Here is a 21236-nt window from a genome sequence, read left to right as displayed (position 1 = left end):
CCCTCTTCCCTTAAAATAAATAGCGGCTACTCAAAAAAAAGGCGATGAAGAGCTATTATATGCTGCTTATGATAGAAATCACAAACAGCTAAAGCTAACCTTCCATCTTGACCGTCTTGACCTGTGGAGCTGTTCAAACTACTTTAATCATCTAACAGGTTACGTAGGGGCAAAGCTACACCTCCTTTAGATGGTCATGTTGAGTATATGTAAATACTATATTACTTTTAGAATGGATTTTGAGGTAAAACCCCCATGTGCATGGGGTGACCTTTTCGTTCACATCTGCGCAATGCATTCCCCAGCGAAAGGCGTCTCACCAGAAACACGACACTCGTCTCTCCATAAGCAGTTAATCAGCGCTACCAGTTTCACCAGAGGCTTCTCCTTCAGATCCAAATATGATTTAAAAAGTGTGGGATGTTCCAGAGCCTTATAGTAAATCCAGACCCCAGCAGTCTATAGCGTTGATAACCAAACGCAGCTGCTCAGACTGAAGTCATTATTCAAGACTCGCTCGTGACTTGTGGGGGAAAGTATGAGCCTTGACTTGGCTAAGGTCACGTCGGGAAAGTTGTCAGATCAGGAAAGAGAGCGAATAATTCATCTGGCAAATCAGCACACATACGTCACGTCTAAATCCAGACAATATTACCTAATCTAACCACACAAAGACAAAAAAAAAAACATAAAATGCGACCTTGGTGTGGCTCCAACAGTCTCCCATCCTCTCCTCCACCATGTCTTTAGTCTTCTCTACGTCCGACTAATAAGGGGAGAATCTTAGAAGGTGTCAGCACCAGAAAAAAAGAAAAACCTATGTGATTTTTAAGCGAACCGTGCAGAATGATACAGCAGTGCTTCAAGCATCCTGCACTGAAAGTAAAGTGATACAGGAAGTGGTTGTGGTGATGAAAAAGATGAAGAGGTGTGCTTCAGTCTGCAGCTCTGTGAAGCAATGTCAGGTTGTCGTAGAGGAAAGCCAAATGTCTTTTTAATATCACCTAGATTTGTGCAGAACTTCATCGCTTTACTGCAGTAAAATCTCATCACATGAGGCGTGATAAAATCACTTCAACACCCCTGAATGAAAACACTAAGGAACTGAACGACTCTCAATTGAAGCACTCAAAGAAAAGAATAGAATGAGGAAGGGTGGGGGGAGCCTCCCAGACTGCATTGTCAGCCAATTTCAATGAGAAACCCTTCAACACAGTCAGGGAAATCAATGGATAAAACCCAAACAATAAGACTTTCTCTGCTTTGGGTGAAGAATCTTCCTTTGGAATTCCTGTTTATGCTTCTTCTAAATCCCCAAATGCTTTCTTTGAAGTTTGTTCCAAGTGAAGTATCAAAACTTAATTTACTTCATCTCAAACACAAAGCGAGTATTCAGGACAAAATAAAAGACAACATACAGCCCACGTCAGAGCAGCTAAATCATGCACGATAAAAACCTCCTCTCCTCCTCCTCCACACGCATTTCTCGGATTACCCTTTTCTGCAGGGGCACCATCTTATCCGGCGGCTCTCAGCGTGGAAACATCCAAACTCTGGAAAATGCCCATTCAATTCACCGCCCTCTGAGTAAATGCGGTGAAAAGCTAAAGTTAGTTTGGAGGGGTCATCCGCGAGACCTTTGTCTGGGTATCCCAAGTGGGAGCAAGTGCAGATCAGCAGAAGCGTGCCGAGGTTGGGAACGAAGTCTCCTGACCCCCTCCCCACCTCGCAACCTTCCACACACACTAAAAAAGGAGCTGGTTCAAGTAATTCCTGATTTTCTGGAAGGAGTAAAAGGGGAAAAAAATGTGAGTGAAGGGAAAGATCCAAAGCCTGGCTGGTTCACTCAACAACCAAATAAATATGAGTCCCTGGCTGCCAGCAGCGTTCAGGCTTAATGCTCCATCAGGCGTAAGGTGGAATAAGTGGGATGAGAGAAGAGGACAGAGAGGGAGAGAGAGAGAGCAGCAAAACAAAGGGAGGGGGCTTGAAAGGACTAGGAATGACACAAGAGGCGGGATTACTCAAGAGGAGATTACATATGGTTGGGGGTTGGGAGCCACTTTAAGTTTGCAAACCTCTCCAAAGTGTGAAAATCGAATTAACTATACAGCAAACCAATAAAAAAAACAACAAAAGTGAAAAGCTTCTTGTTCAGGTGGTGATGAGTCACTGGGAGGTGATGCTCATGCCAGAGTAAAATGGAAAAGCCATCAGTGGCGCAATTTCCAAGCTACACTTGAAACATCGGATTAATAATTTATGATTCTCAGGCAGGGAACTGTTAAGAAAACATACATTATAAGAAGTGATTGTGGTGTATACTGTTACAGCCTTCCTCCTTATCACATCAAACTGCTGCCATTCCAGCCAGTAAAGTATTTAAACCCATCAAAGTCTATTGTCTCTCCATGACCAGATGGAGCAGATCTAATAACAAAAATCTATAAAAAATAATAAAAATATATAAAAAAGCAAAGGACAGCACAAGAGCATTAGGAAGTTTTCCTTCATTTTATGTATGTTTAAGCTTTGTTTTTGTCAGTATAATAAATTTCCGGGTCATAAGTTTACAAGACTATGAATAAAATAACCAGCCACACTTTAATCAGCAAGTAGTGATTTTTGTCTAGCCTGTTCTTTCTAATTTTCACCAGATTTTATTTTTTTATTTCAATTTATGTAGCGCAAGAAAAAGTTTGATTATCCTCATGTAAACCACAATACATATGTCTTTAACCGTGATAAGATCTTCATTAAAGTAAAAAAAAATTTGGACAAAACAGGATGGTGTGTTTTTTAAGCTATGAATGACTCCTAGTTCTCAGTTTTGATGCATTTAATTAATAGAGCCTCCAGATTAGCTGGAGGCTAAAGCTAATGGCTAGTCAGAGAAGGGTTAAAACCAAACTACCCCCTTCTCACAAAACTTAACAGCAGTTAGCACAAATGCAATTTTATGTCGTCGTGTTTGTATTGAACAATTATTTTTATTGAAACCACTGATTGATCACACAGGAAACTGAGTTGGGAGGTGGTGCATCACTAGTGATCTTCCTGAGTGAAACAAATACTTGTGCAACACGTAAAACGGTTCCAGTCAGAGTAATGGTCTGATATAAAAGCAAAGTGGTACGAAAATTAAAACTACATATGCACTTTTGAGTGAAGGCTGATCTATAGATTTTTACATGGACTTATTTTATTGTTGGGTAATTACTCTGAACTAATCATCTGGATCAGACTTAAATTATTCAACAACACTTTGTAACACAGCTGCACTACTTAGTAAAAATTATGTTATAAAAGACCCATTATTTGACAGTGTGTATTATTTTGAGAGCAGTCTTTTGTTTTCAAATGGGTTTGACTATGTTAAGTGATTTAAAGGCAAAAATGATTAGGAATTTGTATCTACTTTTTACTTAAAATATATATGTAATGTCATATTTTAGGTTTAATTCATCAATCCACAAGTTTTCCTAAAGGTCAGATATTAACTGCTTATAAACTTGCTCCAGGACCTCATGTCAAACATCGTTAACTATTACTTTAAATAATAGGTAACATTTCTGTTCTATTATTTTTAAACCTGCATCCCCGAGCTGGAAATGTAAATCACCACTGTCCTAATAAAGTGCACGGTTAAAAATATTTTGACTACACATGAAAAAAAGGAACACACTTCTCTTTTACTCAAAGTTCACTCATGGAGCATGTATGCAAATTACGCACTGTTAGCAACTCTGTCATGGTTGACTGCATTAGGGTCAAACCTGCATGCAGAAGTGAATTTTCTTCCTTCTCTCCTAATAAATCCCTGTCCTGACCTTTACCTGCTTCTGTTCTTTCATCTGCCAGCCTCTGATGCCTAACCTTGTTCCCAGATCAAGGAATATACAATGTAGGAGATCCCCTCCAGAACCACTCAGCTTGTTATTTCAGGCCACAGCTCCAACTCACTGTCTTTCGCATACTATTGTAGTAGAACATGAACTGAAAATAAATAGAACTCTGATGCTAACAAACACGTAGCAGCATGCAGGAAATTAGAAAAAAGGGTCAAAAATAGAAGATATTTTAGCACTTCCTAAATACATAGGTTCCCTATTGGTGGTAAGAAATGAAAACAAGTGCATGTTTGTTTCATAGGAATGGTCTTCTGACCCTGCAAAATCCCTCCTAAGTAGAAAGCCGGGGATTATGGTGCAGGTTAACATATCGGACTAGTGGTTAATCTAAACTAATGTACATTATTTAGCAACCTGTTCAGTCCAAATTATTCAATCAAAGACATAAGGAGATGCTTTATTAGTGTCCAGCACAGACAGAGAACTCATAAAGCAACAAACAGTGGGGAGTGCGTCTGTGTGTGAGTCTGCTCAGTGTATGGTTTGTTATGTGCACTTCATCCAAGGGTGGATATAAAGATAAGTCTTCATGCTTACTTCATTTATTAACAGGGAAAAAGTGATGTGTAATGTATAAAATAATCCCATAGTGGTTGTAATTCCCTTATCTAACACAGATGGAACTAGAGAGTAAAGTTGTCAAACAAAAACCCTCAAATTTAAATATTTACATAAGAGACCTCAAAAGATACTGACAACTTTTAAAGGAATTTCTGAGTCTCACAGAAAGTGGAGCATTTAAAAAAAATCCACATAAAAATGTAATCTAATATTATAGATGTTCCTTTTTTTAAATCCTAAAACAAAGCTGATAAAAAAATGGAAAGAAAAGAGGGGCAGTAAAGGCCCTCTTGTGCCACATCATAAAAGAGAATAGAGTGAATTTACAACATAATGGTAAAAGAAATGTACTGATTTTAAACTCCCTGAGCAAACATTTCTGGGGACATCTTTGCTTAATGGGTTATAGCCACCTCCACGTAGGGCGCCGTGCTGCTCTGGTGGTCACAGCTGAAATCAATACGGTATTAAAAAGACAAGAGGGGAAAACAGAGCCGCCTGTTGGCTAACAAAATGTAAAGAACGGACAACGCAAACAGGAAATTGCAAACTAGCAAATTGGAGAAGAGGCAAATGTACCAAAGCAGTATTTCATTATTTAGCAAGTTGGTCACAAATGCACTGTTGCAGTTTTCTGACCCCGAGCTGCACAAATTACACAGGGAAAGAAAAGTCCAAACAGACAGATCTGAGCCTAGAAGGGGCACATGGAGGACGTTTTAGATGAATATTATCAAGGAGAATGGTGGAGACTTCAGTACTTTTCCCTGCCTGTCAGTGGGCGAGAAGAGAAACACAACATGCGGGGATCAGCAGGGTTTGAGAAGACAGATGTTCAGCTGGATGGAGAACAATGAGAAAAGAAGCCTTTTTTTCTTTTTCATTTGTTCAGCATATTGACTGGGGAGTAAAGACTGGTAGGTGGGTTTGGGTTCGTCATGCTGAAAACAACCACTGACCCCCTAAACCTTTCCAGCAGAGGAGCCAACTTCTGTTTTAAGACAGTAACTTTTTATTCCAATTTTGTCACATCACAACCACAAATTTCAATAAGATTTTCTGCTACAGACCAGCAATAAGTAGAGTCATTTACTTTAGCCTGTTTTATTTTGATAACTCTAAATCTAGAGCTAGAAATTGCATTCAGATGTCATTGGAAAGCAGTCAATCCTCGCAGTGAAACATGGTGGCGGCAATCTAAAGCTGTGGGGATGCTTTTCAGTGAATCAGTAGTGAGAAGGGAAGAGTTGATGGGAAAGTGGATGGAGTTTTGTGCATCAGAAAATTATTAGAGGATGCAAAAGACTTGATACGGGGGCCAAGGTTCACGTGGCAGCAGGACCTTCGCTTACAGCCAGAATTATAATGTCTTGGTTTACAACAGAGAATTTTCTTTGAGTTATAATGGCTAAAATCTAAGTTAGAATCTGTGGCAATGCTTGACAGGTTATGTTTAAATGCAAAGTTTGACCAATCTGACTAAGCTGGAGCTATTTTGCAAGGGAAATATCCTGGAGGGTTTGGTTTTCTACAAACTATTGTTCAGGAGGGCTGAATACAAGTGTGCGTTACAGGGTTTCCCCAGGCTTCACTAACTCAAATTTCAGACTTTTTAAGACCACTATGAATGGAATTTAAGACTTTTATCTCCACAGAAATGTACAGACTTTGTCCAGTCAAATAATGAATAAATTTGCACTGACCCACGATAGATGCAAAAAAAGTTAGCAAGCTAGTCGGCTAGATAAGGTATGTTATCAGTGAGTTACTGGTAGCCTCAACTATCTCGAGTCGCAGAACGCAATGACAATGTCTGAGTGCGACCCAAACATTTGCCTGACAGAAAAGACCCGCAAGAAAGAAAATACACTCAATATGCAAGATTAAACAGTCCTAACAAGACCTGTGGTTACAATGTTAAAGGCCGACTTCCATTTTTAAATGAATTTAAGACACTTAATTTAAGACTTTTTAAGGATGCGCACGCAGACACCCTGTTCACACAGAACTATGAAAACTATAATTTTCATTCCCCTTCACAAATTTGTAAGTCTATCACAAAAAATACCAATACAAGTTTGAAATTGTAATGTGGTAAAGGATTTTTGGAAGGCCCTGTAGTCTAACTTACTTAAATACAAGAAGAGCTTGATGTCGAAACAAAAAAATACGAAAGGTTTAATTCTTTGTCAGGTAGTCTCATTAGCTGACAAATCCAAACCTGGAGAGATAATGAGAACAAACAGAAAGAAACAGCAGCCATCCAGATCTGTTCAGTGGGCTGTGAGAGTCCAACCAATTAAAATAACCAACAAACGACTGAATTGTTCCAGCAAAAGGCCTCCTGGCCTCGGTGGGGGAAAAAAAAGAAAAAGTACACAAAATGTTGGAAAATCTGGACTTGTCCTTTCATAATTATTCATAACCTCAAAGAACACAGAGGAACCAACAGAGCGGACCCAACCGCACACTTCACAGACTCAAAGCGAGGCTGTATCTGGTGGACCAGAACCTCCCGCCATACATGAGCCGACTGCTGCAGGCGGTACAGGGCTTCATGATGGTGGGCGTCCCGCAGCAAGAACAAATATTTAACGGAGATGCCAAGCCTCCTCTCGAACACATTGCGCTTTGTCCGAGAAATCGGCGTCTGAAACAAAGCATCTGTGGCCCTGTGCAGCTACAGTATCAGAGAGGATTCACAGGAAAACATGCAAACTTGCACAAATAAAAACAGATGATCATATGTGTGTCCACAGCAGATGTCATCTGATATTTTAGTTCTGGTTATCAGAGTGGTCATGAGCTGCCTGTGACCTCAGCAGAAATGAGGACTTTTTAATACGGAAATGCAAAGAAATCTGATCAGGCACAAACAAAACAGTCTTGGGTAACGTTTTCTCATCAGATTCATGAATATATTTGTAAAATTCTAATAATAAAGGGTATGAATGACTTTAATATTGCTAGTTAGAGGCTTTTAATGCATGCAATCTGCTGTTCTTATTATTTATGGTCAATCACTGACAGTCAGAAAAAGTTTTTCCATCTTAAAGATTTCTTCTATTTATGTGTTTTGTGTCATTAACATTGACTTTTTAAAATAAATATATTAATATATGTATTTGCCAGATTTGTAGAATATCAGTATTCTTGTTTAAAAACTCTCCAGTTAGACTGAGCCAAAAGTGAAAGAAAAGACTTTTACCCAGATATGAACACTTGATAATTGTTGCAACGGGTGGCAACAACACAAGGCCAAGTTGTTTAAAGCAGCTTTTCTTAATCATAATAAATGAAATCATTATTTAAAAGCTCTCTCTTATATCTTGCAAAGCTACATTTAGCTGTTTTACTAATTTAAACCATCTGGAGCGGCTGCATACAATTACATGTGGTACTTTGTTGCACTTAAATTCTGAATCTTTGAGTCCAAATAAAACTCCAAATGTGTTCCTAAACTTATGACAAAAAGAAACAAACAAGTAAGACGGCAAAAATGTATTTTTTTAGACTGCAATGCACTTTCTTTTGCAAAGTTTAATGAAAAATAGGACAAGATGACACACATTTGGAGGCAAATGATCACACATGACTGAGCAGCTGGTTTGTCTAAAGAGGACACCTCATGTTGGAACGCTATCAAGGTATTTATAGAAGCAACACCTCGCCTTGTCAGAAATGATAAGAGCAGCTTCCATTGGTACATGTAACACTTCCTGTATGTCTTTCAAACTTCCTACCTATGCGTGTTGGCAGCACTGAGAGGCGTGACGTCTGAGTCGGCGCCTTCCTGTGATTAGTAACCATGTTTACTCAAAAGAAGCTGAAGTGTTTCAGCTAAGTGGAATTAAAACTCTGCAGACGTCAGATTGATTCAGTTGGAAAACCACAGTAGTTTTGAGCGCAGTCTATATGTCTGAAATGAGAACTTCCCGACTCCTCTGCTCACTTACAGCACTGGTCGTCTTCAACTGGAGGAGCGTCTGCAGATACTCCTCAAAGGGGCTCGCTGTGGGCTCCTCTTCCTTTTGCTCCTCTTCTTTTTCCGCTTTCACAGAGAGAGCGTTGTCGATGAGCACAAAAAAGTGGCTTCTTCTTCGCAACATAGTGCGAGGTTTTCTTACAAAGGAGAGCGCAGAGATCGGACGTCCTGGACGAAGTTAATCCATCTCAAGCGAAAAGCAGGTTTTGGTTGAATTTAAAAATCTTGATTGGTTCGATTTCCATAAAACTGTAGTGTAATGTTAAAGTTAGTCAAGGTAAGGTATTAAATTAAGAATATTTTTATCTCACAAGGCTGAAAAGAACCTCACCATGCCGAGGCAAAAGAACAGTGAGAGAAAGAACCAGCAAAGAACTTGATTAAATGACCCTGTTATTAATCTGATTACTGAACCTCCCTGTACCTTTAACACCCATTAGGCTGCTCTGTGGATTAAGCCTACTAGGCCAGCCTGCACACATTAGCCATTGTTCCCCCTGAGCTGTTTTTGTTCCTTTTGGTGGGGATAAGGCTCTTTAATTCTTATAAAATATATTCCTAGGAATGAAGCAAACTTTGAACTTTAACATTAACCCAATATCAATGAATTGCAACAACACCTACAACCACAAACTACTTGAAATGTGTGTAGGTTTCCCAAGTTAACACTTTGCAGAACCACATACTTGCTGTGGTTAGAGCTGCTAGTCTTTTGGGGTATGTGTTGGCGTCCATTTTCCAAATTCTCATTTGGATCTTGATCTATACTTTGACTGGGCCACCTTAACACACTGATATGCTGTTATCTACATATTGCAGACTGTATATTTAGTGCTGACATCCTGCTTGATCTTTGCTCCTATCTCAAGTCTTTTGTAGGCTCTTTCCATCAACTCAGACTAGTTTACCTTTTTGTGCTGAAGAAAACCATCCCTACTGCATGATTCTACCTCTACCATATTTCATCACAAGTATGGTGTGTTACCCTGGATCTCCTGGCTTGGATTATTTTTAAATAAATGCATGTGATTTTTAAAGAACCACAGTAACACTTTTTAAACTAGAGGACAGATTTAGTTCCTTATTTCCATTCTTGAGGGTACAGCCAATCAGCATCAAGAAATATAATTTTCCTACTTTGATTAACTTCCTAAGTTGATTTTTTTATTGGAATATTTTAAATATGCTCAAGGAAAAAATTGTGAATTTTACACAAATTATTTAGTCACATTTCACAGAAAATTACTGAACCACGACTAGCCTGGGGTCCACTGTAGTTCGTTTTAGCCAAAGTTTTATTGTGGAGGGTCTAAAGAGCCACTTTCGACTCCGGAGCCAGAGGTTGCAGACCTAGCTTAGATGAACAGAAGCGCCACATGCTACTACACACTGCAACAGGCATCACAATGTCAGAGTTTGCAATATCGCAAAGGGCAACTTGAATGCAAACTTGGTCAGATCTTCTAATTCAAGTGCCATACATTAGTCCTCTCAATGTCATCCTTATATTTGGCCATTTGGAGTGCCTATTAGTGCCCTTGATTTTCACGGCAGATGTGTTTAGTGGACAAAATGCTAAAACTCAGATGTGGAGAAATTATAACAAAAGGGGACTTAATACAGCACACTAAACATTTCAGGAATTTATTTTAAAAGTTATTTTTTTTCCTTCACAATTTTGCTCTACTTTACTACGTAAAATCCCAATAAAACACAACTGACAGTGATGAACATTACTGTCATTTTTCTGCATCTTGCTCTTACTGTGTAACACTGTAGTTAAAGCCCGGAACATGAAATGAAACAAACTGGAGGCACAAAGGGAGGAGCTAAAACACAATTCAGCAGGTTGAACTTCCTACTTGCAGTACCGTTGCCTCATAGGTCTTAGGTGAAACTTCTTGTCAGAGCAGCCATGCTGTTGTGACATGTTTCACTTCTAGCTGCACTAAAAAAAACTTAGAATGGCATGTTTCTCTGCAGAGCCAAAATATACCCTTTATGATTAACAGTTGTTTTTAAATTAAACCGTGACTGCAGCAGAGATTTTGCAACTTGGAGAAAAAATAAACTCATAAAAAAAATAGTTATTCTAGATTATAATTAAGTCAGTTGGCAAACACTGTGGATGTAAATGAGAGACTTCATAAAACATGTTCCTTATGCACTTTACTCTAAGGCCTCACTCCGGGGCTTGTGCACAGTTTCAGTTCATAAATAGATCAGTCAAATACTTTTTCTGTCAGGTCAGACGCTGCTTACATGCAGGGGCTGTTTACCGACTTACTTTCTCGAGTCAGAACTGAGTCTGAGAAAATGTAGTCACAGTTCACAGTTTACAATTACTCAACCCAGTTCTTAGTAATGTATTTCAGTTTTTCCTTTCAGTCTTAACAGCTTTGTTGTTTAAAAGTTTCTAAGGTTACAAACTTTAAAACAACATTCACAAGAAACAAGGGACTACAATCAAACACACATATTGTCTTAACACCTCACCAGTCAGAAGACTGGTGAGGTGTTAAGACTATTTCTAAATATTACCTTAAAAAATAAAAGATAATTTGACTCATTTTTAGGGGAACACTACAGAAGGTTACTGAATTTTTAAATTATTAATATGCTCCAGCCTGTCTGTTATTTTATTTTTTTAAACTGTTGACTCATCAAACTCTGCACTAACCTTCCAGTGTGACTGGACTGAAGATTTCATGCCCTAATGGCAAAGAACCTTGAACTTAATATCTTGTTACACTGTGAAGATGCTTTGTCTGGACTGGTGAAGCATAACACCATGCCAAAAATTAACTTGCATTGTAGCACACTGTAAATTGTGCATCTTTTACCCCCAATACACACATAAGTGCTTAATTTCTTCATGTGGACCCATATAGAATTCATTTTTAGATACGTCAACATATGAAGCAAAATACTACGGCAATGCATTAGTGCCGAAATTTAGACTGTTGCACAAATTATATTGCTGTAAAGTTCATATAAATAACTAACATTAAATGTGTGGTATTTCTGGATCTGTTACCAGATCCAGAAATAAGTTCTCATAAAAAAAAAACTTTAATTGATGCATGGTAACTCTAGAAATACATGACATGGAACCATACACCACCATTTCTTCCTCAGTTTTTCAATAAGGTAAACAAAATTGAACTTTCCATTCGGGATGGGGGAATTAACTTGAGAAATGTATAATACATGGTTCCCTGCAACTAAATTAGCAAAATCTCTGCTGGAGTTTCCCAGGCTTTCTCTAAATTACGTGGCAGCCCTTTCACTCCACCCATGCATGCCTCGTTTCAGGATATGAGAAAAGATGGCACTTAATATAAGACTGCCTGACACAAGGAGGACTTTTTTTCTTCCTCCCATTATGTTTCACATGATGTTGTACATGATGCATCTCATGCTAGGCAGTGTACCGAGGGGAAAACACTGATTCAGAAACAGAATTTGATTATGAATGAAACAATAAGTGATTACAACAGTGGAATCAGATCATAATCTAATTATGTCTGTTGCTTAGCATAACTAATATTTTATACACCCAATGTACCACTTTTGTATAATTCAATTAAAAGCAGATTCACATCTGATTCACATGCACAAGAAGACAAAGACCATATCTGAACTCTACATAACAGATTAAGTAGAGTTTTAAAAGAAATTAGGAAAATTCCCAAAGTTGTGTCCATTAGGAGAATGACTCAGCTGGATGAGAGGAAAGGAAAGCAGAGGAGGCAACGTGAAGAGATTCAATGGGGGGTCAAGAGTGAGTGCTGGAATCATTTTCAGCAGTTTGACTGCTTTGAGGTAGCGAGAGACCACGGTGACATGCTTCAGTTTTCAACATGGCTTTGGGTCATTTCGGAAAAAAAAAAAAACTGTGGTAAAAGTGTTTGCACATGAACTGACCACATGTGGCACCTCCTGGAAACAGGGGGATTTTAAAGAAGCACGGTGACTCCGATTTGGCTACAGAAGCAACAAACTCACCGATGCGTGGCCTCAGACCGCAAATGTGCACAGATGGAGAACTGAGACCACAGCTCTTTGCTGTTGTGTTTGCCCACACTAAACTAGGAATTTAAAATGTATTAAGATGAATTCAACAGACATATTTGCTGCTGTATTTTCCTCCATCTTTCCTGGATGGTAACGAACCAATAGAAAAAAGAAATGAGCGATCTTGAGTCTGTTATAAGCTGTGGTTTCAAACTACACTGAAGATAGCATAAAATGGTGGGTAATTTTAGACTGGAGGTCAACAACCTGAGAAAGTTGTTTGTTCACAATCATCCACCTTGACTTACTATAAATAGCTAACAATGCTCTCTGCTGCCACTGCTGAGGAAACTTGACACAGTCACAACCTACAGATCAAATTACATCAACAATATGTAGAACAATATAGCAGTAATTAGCAGAACGCGGACGACTGCAAGGCTCAATCAGTGGCTTCAGGACAATGGCTGATTTACAGTATGACAGCAGTGCTTTGAGACTGACTGTGCAAACAATACGAAGGGAAAAAAAAGGCAGTGATGAAACATTAGAGGCTGCAACAAACGGTGCTGGGAAGGGACTGAGTCACTGTACTAAAGACAAGATGACCAATCGGTTCCAGCAACGGCTATCGTTCAGTTCTGAGGTGAGAAACCAGCTCCACTTACATAAGATATCCTTATGCAAACCAAGAGGAGCACCTGATTAATCGTTTTTCTATGAATAAACCTCCCCTATTATAACATTCATTCACCAGTTTTTGCTATAACATCTGCTTTTTACAACTTTTTTCATCATTTCACTTGTTTTATAATTCATTGTTCTACCAAAATTGAATGAGATGTCGTTGTAATTATGGGTGACATGGGCATTAGCTCAGGGTGACATTTGAAAGTGTGGACAAACAAGTATAATATAAAAACACAACTCATTTGTTTGTCTCTGAAAAGTTTTCTATTGCTTTTATACATGTGCACTCAGTAGGGAGTTGATGCCACCTGCTTGCTGGTGAAAACAGAGAGTTCAAGGTAAGGTTGCTGTCAATCATTGAGAATCTGTGGTGTGAGGCGCAAGTTAGTTTGTCGTTTCCGTTAGTAGAAGTGGTTGGGTGCAACACCTCCAACAATCAATTAACAATTTACACTCAAAACACAGGAAAATGTGTCCTCTTGAAGAGTTCAGCTTAAATAATGTCATATGAATACCTAAGAAGCTTGAATGTATCAAAAGCAATGGCATTAACTTTGCCCTTTGAACCTACACCATGACACTTTGAAGCACTGCTTCTGTTAAGATTTGAAGTTTTTTAGTAAAATTCTAATTATTTTAATGATTGTGCCCATTTTTACACTTAGCCATTGTTAGGATCTCTGCTTCATGTCAGGTGTTTCATCAAAATTTAATCAGTGTGATTCACACTGCTGTTTTGCAGGAAATGTAGTTTTTCTAGTTTTGCTGGTGCTGCTTTATAAAAAGCAGAGCAGCAAAAAGGTAAAATAAAATGTGCAACATTCAACTGAAAGCTACAGCTAAATTTAATAAGTGTTAAGTCTTTATTTTTGCCCAAGTCTAGTAAAAATAGATTTGAGCACCACAAAGAAAGACAACAGTAGGAGTTGAGTGATTAATTATGACACATTTTTATGAAAAACAGTGAATCAGTGGTGTATTTACTCAAGGTTATTATAAAGAATCTCATCAGTCTGTTCTTATTCCACACACACAGCTTACAAGTTGATAAAACAGTAGCTAAGACTTTAAATGAACAACTTAAAAGATGAAGTCCAAAATCGATGTTCAATAAACTTCCTTTAATAATAGCTTGGTTTAAATCTATTATTGCTACCTGTTTATCTGCATATCTAATTTTTCTAATTAAATCCTTCTTCATTCTACCCTCCTCTCTCAAGACTGCACTCAGATCAAATGTGGATGCGTTCATCATCATTTCACCATCACGTTTTTTCAAAGGGGCCTGAGGCAGTATCACAGTCAGCAGGTGTGTGGTGATGAGTGTAAGATTTAACGAGGAGCCCCGCTGTATCTGGCCAAGCTCTCAGGCTTTGATGGAAACAAGGTAGCTCATATTTCAAGTCCTGCAATGTCGAGCGAGCAGCAGGGGGGATGCAACTGAACCCAAAGCGGGGAGTTCAGGGTGACTCATGATGATATACAGGAGCAGAAGAGACTGAGGAAATCTCAGCCTAACAACAGGCTGCTTCAAAGTCTAACTAACACTTCAAGGAAATCAGCTGAGACATCTCAGAGCTGGGAATGCACAACCAAGCCAAGTCTAGGCCCCTTTGGCGAAGTGTATTGAATGTCCCTTGTCTTTCCAGACAATCCTTTGCACAAAATTTAATCGAGAATGACAAGCAAGCAAGAAAATGTGTCTCCGATGCTGGGAATTTCTAAACAACACAACCGAGCATCACTGCAGCGTTCGACTCACCTTAAGCTGCTGCTCTTTGATTAGAGTTTCAATCTTGTCCATGCTGCCGCATCAATATGTTGTGATCTGCCGAGAAATCGAGCTTTCATTCCACGCAGTTGGAAGACAACTGCATGCATCGGTATGAAAGGTAAGGTACATCTACTTCCCAAATGAATCACATGTGGGAAGTGAGTCGTTAAAGGTGCAGACGTGTGACAGCTGGACGGTTTTCCGCTTTACACTTTGTGCTGTCTTTGGTTGCAAAGCCCCTATGACACTGTTCCAGTTTTAGATCTGAGAAGTCTCTTGTCTTTTTGCAAAGCAGATCTAGCATGGTGTTGAAGGGTCACTTAATTAATTTAGCTGCAGAATACTCTTGCATTATTTCATGTTTGTTTTTTTGCTATGGTTTCAGTGCAAACTGGTCACATGCGCTACCAGATTTTACTTCCTTCTTCTTTGGTTGGATTTGTACATTATCCCTATTAAGGAAAAGTTGCATGCACGTGATTCATGTCAATTTCTCAATTCTCTCTGCTTGCATAAAACATTTTTTTAAAAACTGCCAACTGCCTGTGCATTTCAACTAGGAGTGTCAGCACAGCTCAGTTAGTGGGCTGAATTCTGTCGAAATTTCATCCTGCTAGCTAAAACCTAGATTACAACAATTCCTGCGCTATCTAGTTGGTAATTTTTCAAGGACAGGATGGTGATGACAACAAACACTCCCAGCCTGTGTTTATAAAGCTGGTGAACACTATAATCATTCCTGTGACGTTGCACTGAAGGCATTCAACGTTTTGGAGCTGAGTGACAGCTGTTTTACCTGAGGCGAGTCGCAAAAGCTGAAAACAAACGGCATCTGTCACAATCAGCTCTGCTTCCATTCTCTCAATTACACCAGCATCATAAGTGCTGATGCAATCGTCACAAAGTTTTTAAACCACTTCAGCTAAGATTTAGTCTTCTTCAACCTTATTGTGAGTAACATTTCATTTCGATGCAAAAGTTTTTAATCAAACGGCAAGCGGACGGCATATCACAGTCCGACGTGCATGCGCGCAGCCTCACCGCAGTCGTGATGGTGAGAGGTTAAGCAACCTTGCCCTAGTTTAACTTCACTTCCTATCACTTGCTTTCCTGTTCGCAGCACAGGAACAACAGGATGAGTGCATCGAAATGTGTCATGCATGTGATGAAGACAGAGCGCTTGATCGCCGTTTTAATAAATGCGAGAATTAGTTAATGCGAAGAGCTGCAGCTAGCTGAATGAGCAACTTTTACTTTTGGCCAAGCTGTTCAAATGTGATAAGCTTATTATCACATTAGCACGCTTCACTACAAACATCTATTTTATCTAAGAGAGTAAAAGGAACAGATAAAACTGATAAAAAGCTGGAGAGTACACCATGGATTTGAATTTAGTCCCCTTTAAAAAATCCAACATAATGCTTCCCAAAAGCCAAGTAGGGGACACAGTTTTGCTTGTCAGAGTGGCATAGTCAAAGTGCAGACATTACCCTAGTTTGTTTATGCGGATTTTCCATCCACTCTGACTCAGTTATTTTGCAAAATTGTAGTCTTTAATTGTGCAAAGCTAGTAGAAATATACACCCAAAGAACCAATGGTGCTACTCCAACTGTGCTGAACATAAATGCAAGCCACACTTTCAGATGCTTTTTTTTTTTTGTAAAAGATTTTCAAAACCTGTTCTCATTTTTCTTTCTCCTTCCAATTGCAGAGCTTTGTTAGTCTGTATAATCCTAAATTTGTAATTTGAGCATGACAAAATATGGGAAATTTCATCAAGTGTGATTCATTCTGCAAGGTACCGCACATTTAGAGTTGCTAAATGACCAAATAAGCAAAGCAATTCATCGTCTTATTGTGATATTCTTGTCTTGTATTACATATAAAATACAGACACTTATGAGGGAACCTGTTTACATGACAAGGTGCTTAGCTGTACCCCTGTGCATAATAACTAAGCTTCATTTTAGCCTTCGGTACTACAGACCAGTTCTGCTTTGCATATAAGCATGGCTGCTGCCAGAGACAGGAAGGTTGAATGTTTTGCTACTCTGACACAACATGTCAAGCTGTGAACACCTTCCAATGCAACGAGCCACCTGCGGATATGTACCGAGCGCTCTCTGTTTCCTTTCTGAACATATTGAGATTAAAGGAAAAAAAGTCTGGATTCCACTGAGTGCGCTGAGGAAACAAAGCTTTGGAAAAAAAAAAAAGAAGGAGAAAAAACCTCACCAACATTTTCTCAGCGTCAACTTGTACGTGTGTAAGCCTGCGAAGCACCTTTGGGCTATACTGGCTTTTCTGTGTGTGACTAAACAATAGTAGTGACTCTCACATTGTAAATGTGAGTTAATCCAAGAGCTCCATATCGTTCCCAAAAACAATGTACTATAACTTTATAAATTTCAATATCTTGAGTATTATTCTTCCTCATAAAAACTCCAAAAATAATAATAATACAACTAATAATAATACAACTCACTGATAGGCCTGGTATGGACCTATCAGTTTTATATAAAGTACAATGTTTGCAAAACAACAACAACAAAAAACAATAAATAAAATAAAAGTATTTGGGGTGCCCCCCAAAAATGCAGCCCTGGGCTATAGCCCTTGTAAATCATTTCTAGAGTCTGGCCCCTTCTTCACTGAACCTGTATCAGAAATCCCTTAGTGTAGTAGCAATGTTAATCATCAATAATGAGGAATCCTTATTATATGACTCCAATAAAAGTAATCCACCAGGAAGTTGCTCAAAGTTATTTTGGTTTGAAGGCTTACAATCTGTCATACTGGCCATCCGGCTGAAACGGTGCTCAGAAACTGAACACAACCTAGCTAGGGTGAAATATAAAATTTTTAGAATTTATGTGGTTAGATTATAATATAGATTTGAGCATTTTAATAATATTTGTCTTACTTATTACATTAAAAATACTTAACTAAGACACTGGTAAGACATGGCTTGTTTAGAGGTTTGAAATGGAAGTAGTAATTGGTTGAAGGGACCCAAAGTCGTTTCCCCTTTTGAGTAATTCATCTGCCAGATACAACAAGGACACAGCAACTCCAATATCTAGATGAGAGGCCACTTTATTCTTTGGTTACTCATTTTATTATGAACAAATGAATTTAAAGACAAGCTAATTATCACCACGATAGAGATTTACTATTTAGAAAAACTTTTATAACGTTGTCCTTTTTTAAGCAATTTTTGTACAACATTCTGCCAAAACAAGCCAGCGAAAGACAGTTTTCTTAATTAGCCCAGATAACAACTCTAACAGCTATTCAACCACATTTGGAAATCATCAGATATTGACAGGGGATTCAATTTAATCCACAGTACACATTTGGAAAAAGGCAAAGGCAACCTTTCTCCTTGTTTCTTTTGGGAGATTTTACCCTTTTGACTCTACCATTGTTGATAAAATTAACATTACTGCCAAATATTAAGCTTAAGTCACAACATAAAGTTCAGAGGTGCTTCATGCTTTTAGATCAGGTGTTTCAAGAAGACACATATCAAACCAAGTCTTATGAAGGTCTAGCACATGAAACCTCACCGTCATTTATTCAAAAATGAGTAAAGAATCGTGCCAAACGGCAGACTCTCGGCCAATAAAATTACATGAGCCGTAATATATTTAAAGAAATCCCAGACAAAAGGAATTCCACTCTCCAGAGCTGCTTATTATCACCTCGTAAAAACAGTCGTACATAGGGCTGTTTTCATCATTTTCTGTTTGTCTCTTCCCACCCCTTACATCTAAATACGGTGAAATACTGTAACAGCGACAGAGAGGCAGGCCTGATAAAGGCCTACCTGCCTCCTTGAAAGTCGATTTGAGAGGGACGAAACGTGACATCACAGCAGAGGAATGCATTGCAGTGAGGTCACCGGGGCTGCTGCTTTGTCTCCTCCTGCTGCTGTGCGCCGCACAAAGCTTAGGAAAAGTGATGAACCAACATAAACACGAGGAATATTAGATGCCAAGCAAGGTCAGCCTTGAGTTTGTAGACTCCAGAGGTGGATTTTGGTAATTTAGGCCAAAATATGGCCTAAATCCGAGCTTCGGATAAAGTGCTAAAAAGCTGAGACTAAAATAAAAAGTTTTAGATATCCTTCCTGATTGATGTTAAACAAACTAATTTGCCAAAGTATTTGCGTCTCTTCAACTTTTCCACGTTTTGTCACATTCACACCCCAAACTTCAATATATTTCATCAGGATTTTACATGACCAATCACTACTTAGTTGAATTTGTACATGACCCCCACAACGCCTTTTACTCTAACACACCTAAATAAAATCCAGCTTAACCAGAAGTCATCGAATAGGTAATCAGTAACCAAAGTTCAAATCTCTGTAATTTATACAGGTGTATTAATACACTTGTTCTGTAAAAGAGCCAAATAGGTTTGTTAGTGCTTGTGGTGGTGCTTTTTATTTTTCTTGACTTCGAGGAACAGGAATATGGATGGAGGGTAAATACTGGCCTGGTGACACCCAGGGCAGCATCACAGCAGGTTTAGAATGCAAAGCATACACGTGCATTTGTTGCAATGGCCTAATCAAAGTCTAGACCTACACCTAATCTGTCAGTCAACCTGACTGAGCTTGACCTATAAAGTTGATGCAAACATTTACATATTCACATCTGGAAAGCAGAGAAAGTTGTTTCCATTAACTCAAGTGGCCTGAATACACACTTTTCAGATCTGTTTTTGTAAAAGAAATGGAAGCCACATTAATCTTTTCTTTCGCTTTGCAGTAATGTGATTTGTGTATCACATGTAATCCCCTAAAATACATGGAAGCGGGTGATTATGAAGTGACAAAAAAATGTAAACATTATTTTGCTAAAGAGGCTAAAATTTAGCAGTATTACGTGCGGTAACCCAAAAGCAGCCTGCCACATTGCGTACTGATGAAAGGAAGAACCATGTGTACTTCCTCTAGTTACATACTTCCTGTGAAAGGCACGGTACATGTGCATTTAATATATACCTGCTTTGGTACATATCCATCACACTGTAACAACATACAAGCAGCGCGAGGAGACAAGCCTGTAACAACCGCCTCGCGTCCTTACACTGATCTGTTACATTGAAATTGTGAGGGGGTGTGTGCAAAGCGTGATTTGAAACGCACAAATGTGAACTAAAATGGATGGTGGGCTAGCGTTAGCTGCGGGCTTTTTTAGGGTTTTACTTCTGCCCGTACCTTCCTGCCGTTACTGTGACACATGGAGGGAGAAAACACATTAGCTCTGGTAAACAACGCGACAAATTAGCCTTAATGTCCCCGAGGCTGGACCTGCGCAGAGCGGCGCATGCTAATAAAAGCGTCGCTATAGCGGTAAAAGAAAAAAAAAATGGGGGCATGCTTATTTTTTTTTTATCTCCGAACCGTTACAGCCTCCCAGGCTGAATAACTAAAGAGTACAAGTGTGGCTGAGACTCACCCATAGCTCCGTCCCCCAGCTCATGGTTTCAGCGCGGTGTCCTCGGAATAATCCACAACTGCTACGGAGGTGTTTTTTTTTCCTCAACACACGCGCATACAGAGAGAACAGCGGCAGACAGACGGGGTTTTTTCTGTCTCTGATATATTCGCCTGTCACCCGCTCTTAGCAGTGGTAAACGTATCACCGCTCTCAGATTTTTTTCTTTTTTTCTTTTAGTGCCTCATCGTATCTGAATCACGCCGGAAGGTTAGAAGCTCCTGCATAATAATCTTCAAAGTGGATAGGCTCGCTATACGCAGCGCGCTACTCAATGACAGCTGTTCCTGCGCGTGCACTAGCAGCAGAGAGAGAGAGAGAGAGGGAAGCATGGCGGGGGGTGTCACTGCGGGGGCTGTCCAATAAAGCCTCAACCACCAATACTTTGCTCACTCACTATCTCCTGCGCAACCGAACAGGGGAGAGGCCCTGTTTAGAAATGCAGGAGCCTGAATGCGGGAGAGCCGGTGGGGGGTAGTGGGAGGCTCAGGGAGAGGTCACCACCCGTGGCAGATGTTTAATTGAATACTCCCAGTGGGTTACATGCTAACCTCTGCTGAGCAACCCCACTTTCTCTAGACTTTCTCTCGATAGCTGCTCAATAACCTTATGTAAATTTGCGTGGCATTCACCCTGCAGCAAGAGGCTTTAGAGTCCCAAACTGCACGCATACAGGATGTTGCATTCAAGTTGCACAATTTTCGACGACAGACTGGCGCAGAGTCAACAGTGATCATAATCTGCCCTCTCCATTGCCATGACTTTATTCAAAACTTCAGACCTCATG

General features: G+C 39.3%; 1 protein-coding gene across 9 annotated transcripts in view; it reads right to left on the bottom strand.

Annotated features, from left to right (window-relative positions):
* fnbp1b (formin binding protein 1b) overlaps positions 1-21031 on the bottom strand; it is a 64158-nt gene extending 43127 nt beyond the window's left edge. For 2 of the 9 annotated variants that reach the window (XM_088010833.1, XM_088010828.1), the window contains exon 1: positions 701-898. In XM_088010833.1, the coding sequence (XP_087866959.1) occupies positions 701-742 (42 nt within the window). In that variant the 5' untranslated portion in view covers positions 743-898. Of the gene's footprint in view, positions 1-700; positions 900-14926; positions 15165-20410 lie in introns of those variants that run through there. The other 7 variants (XM_088010832.1, XM_088010829.1, XM_088010837.1 and 4 more) reach the window with 7 other exon arrangements.
* Positions 21032-21236: the final 205 nt, after the last annotated feature.

The sequence above is a fragment of the Poecilia mexicana genome, unplaced genomic scaffold (genome assembly GCF_051168715.1).
Source record: "Poecilia mexicana isolate PSO_F unplaced genomic scaffold, ASM5116871v1 scaffold_12, whole genome shotgun sequence".
NCBI lineage: Eukaryota > Metazoa > Chordata > Actinopteri > Cyprinodontiformes > Poeciliidae > Poecilia > Poecilia mexicana.
The sequence above is the reverse complement of the archived record's forward strand: the minus strand, read 5'-3'. Positions and strand labels throughout refer to the sequence as shown.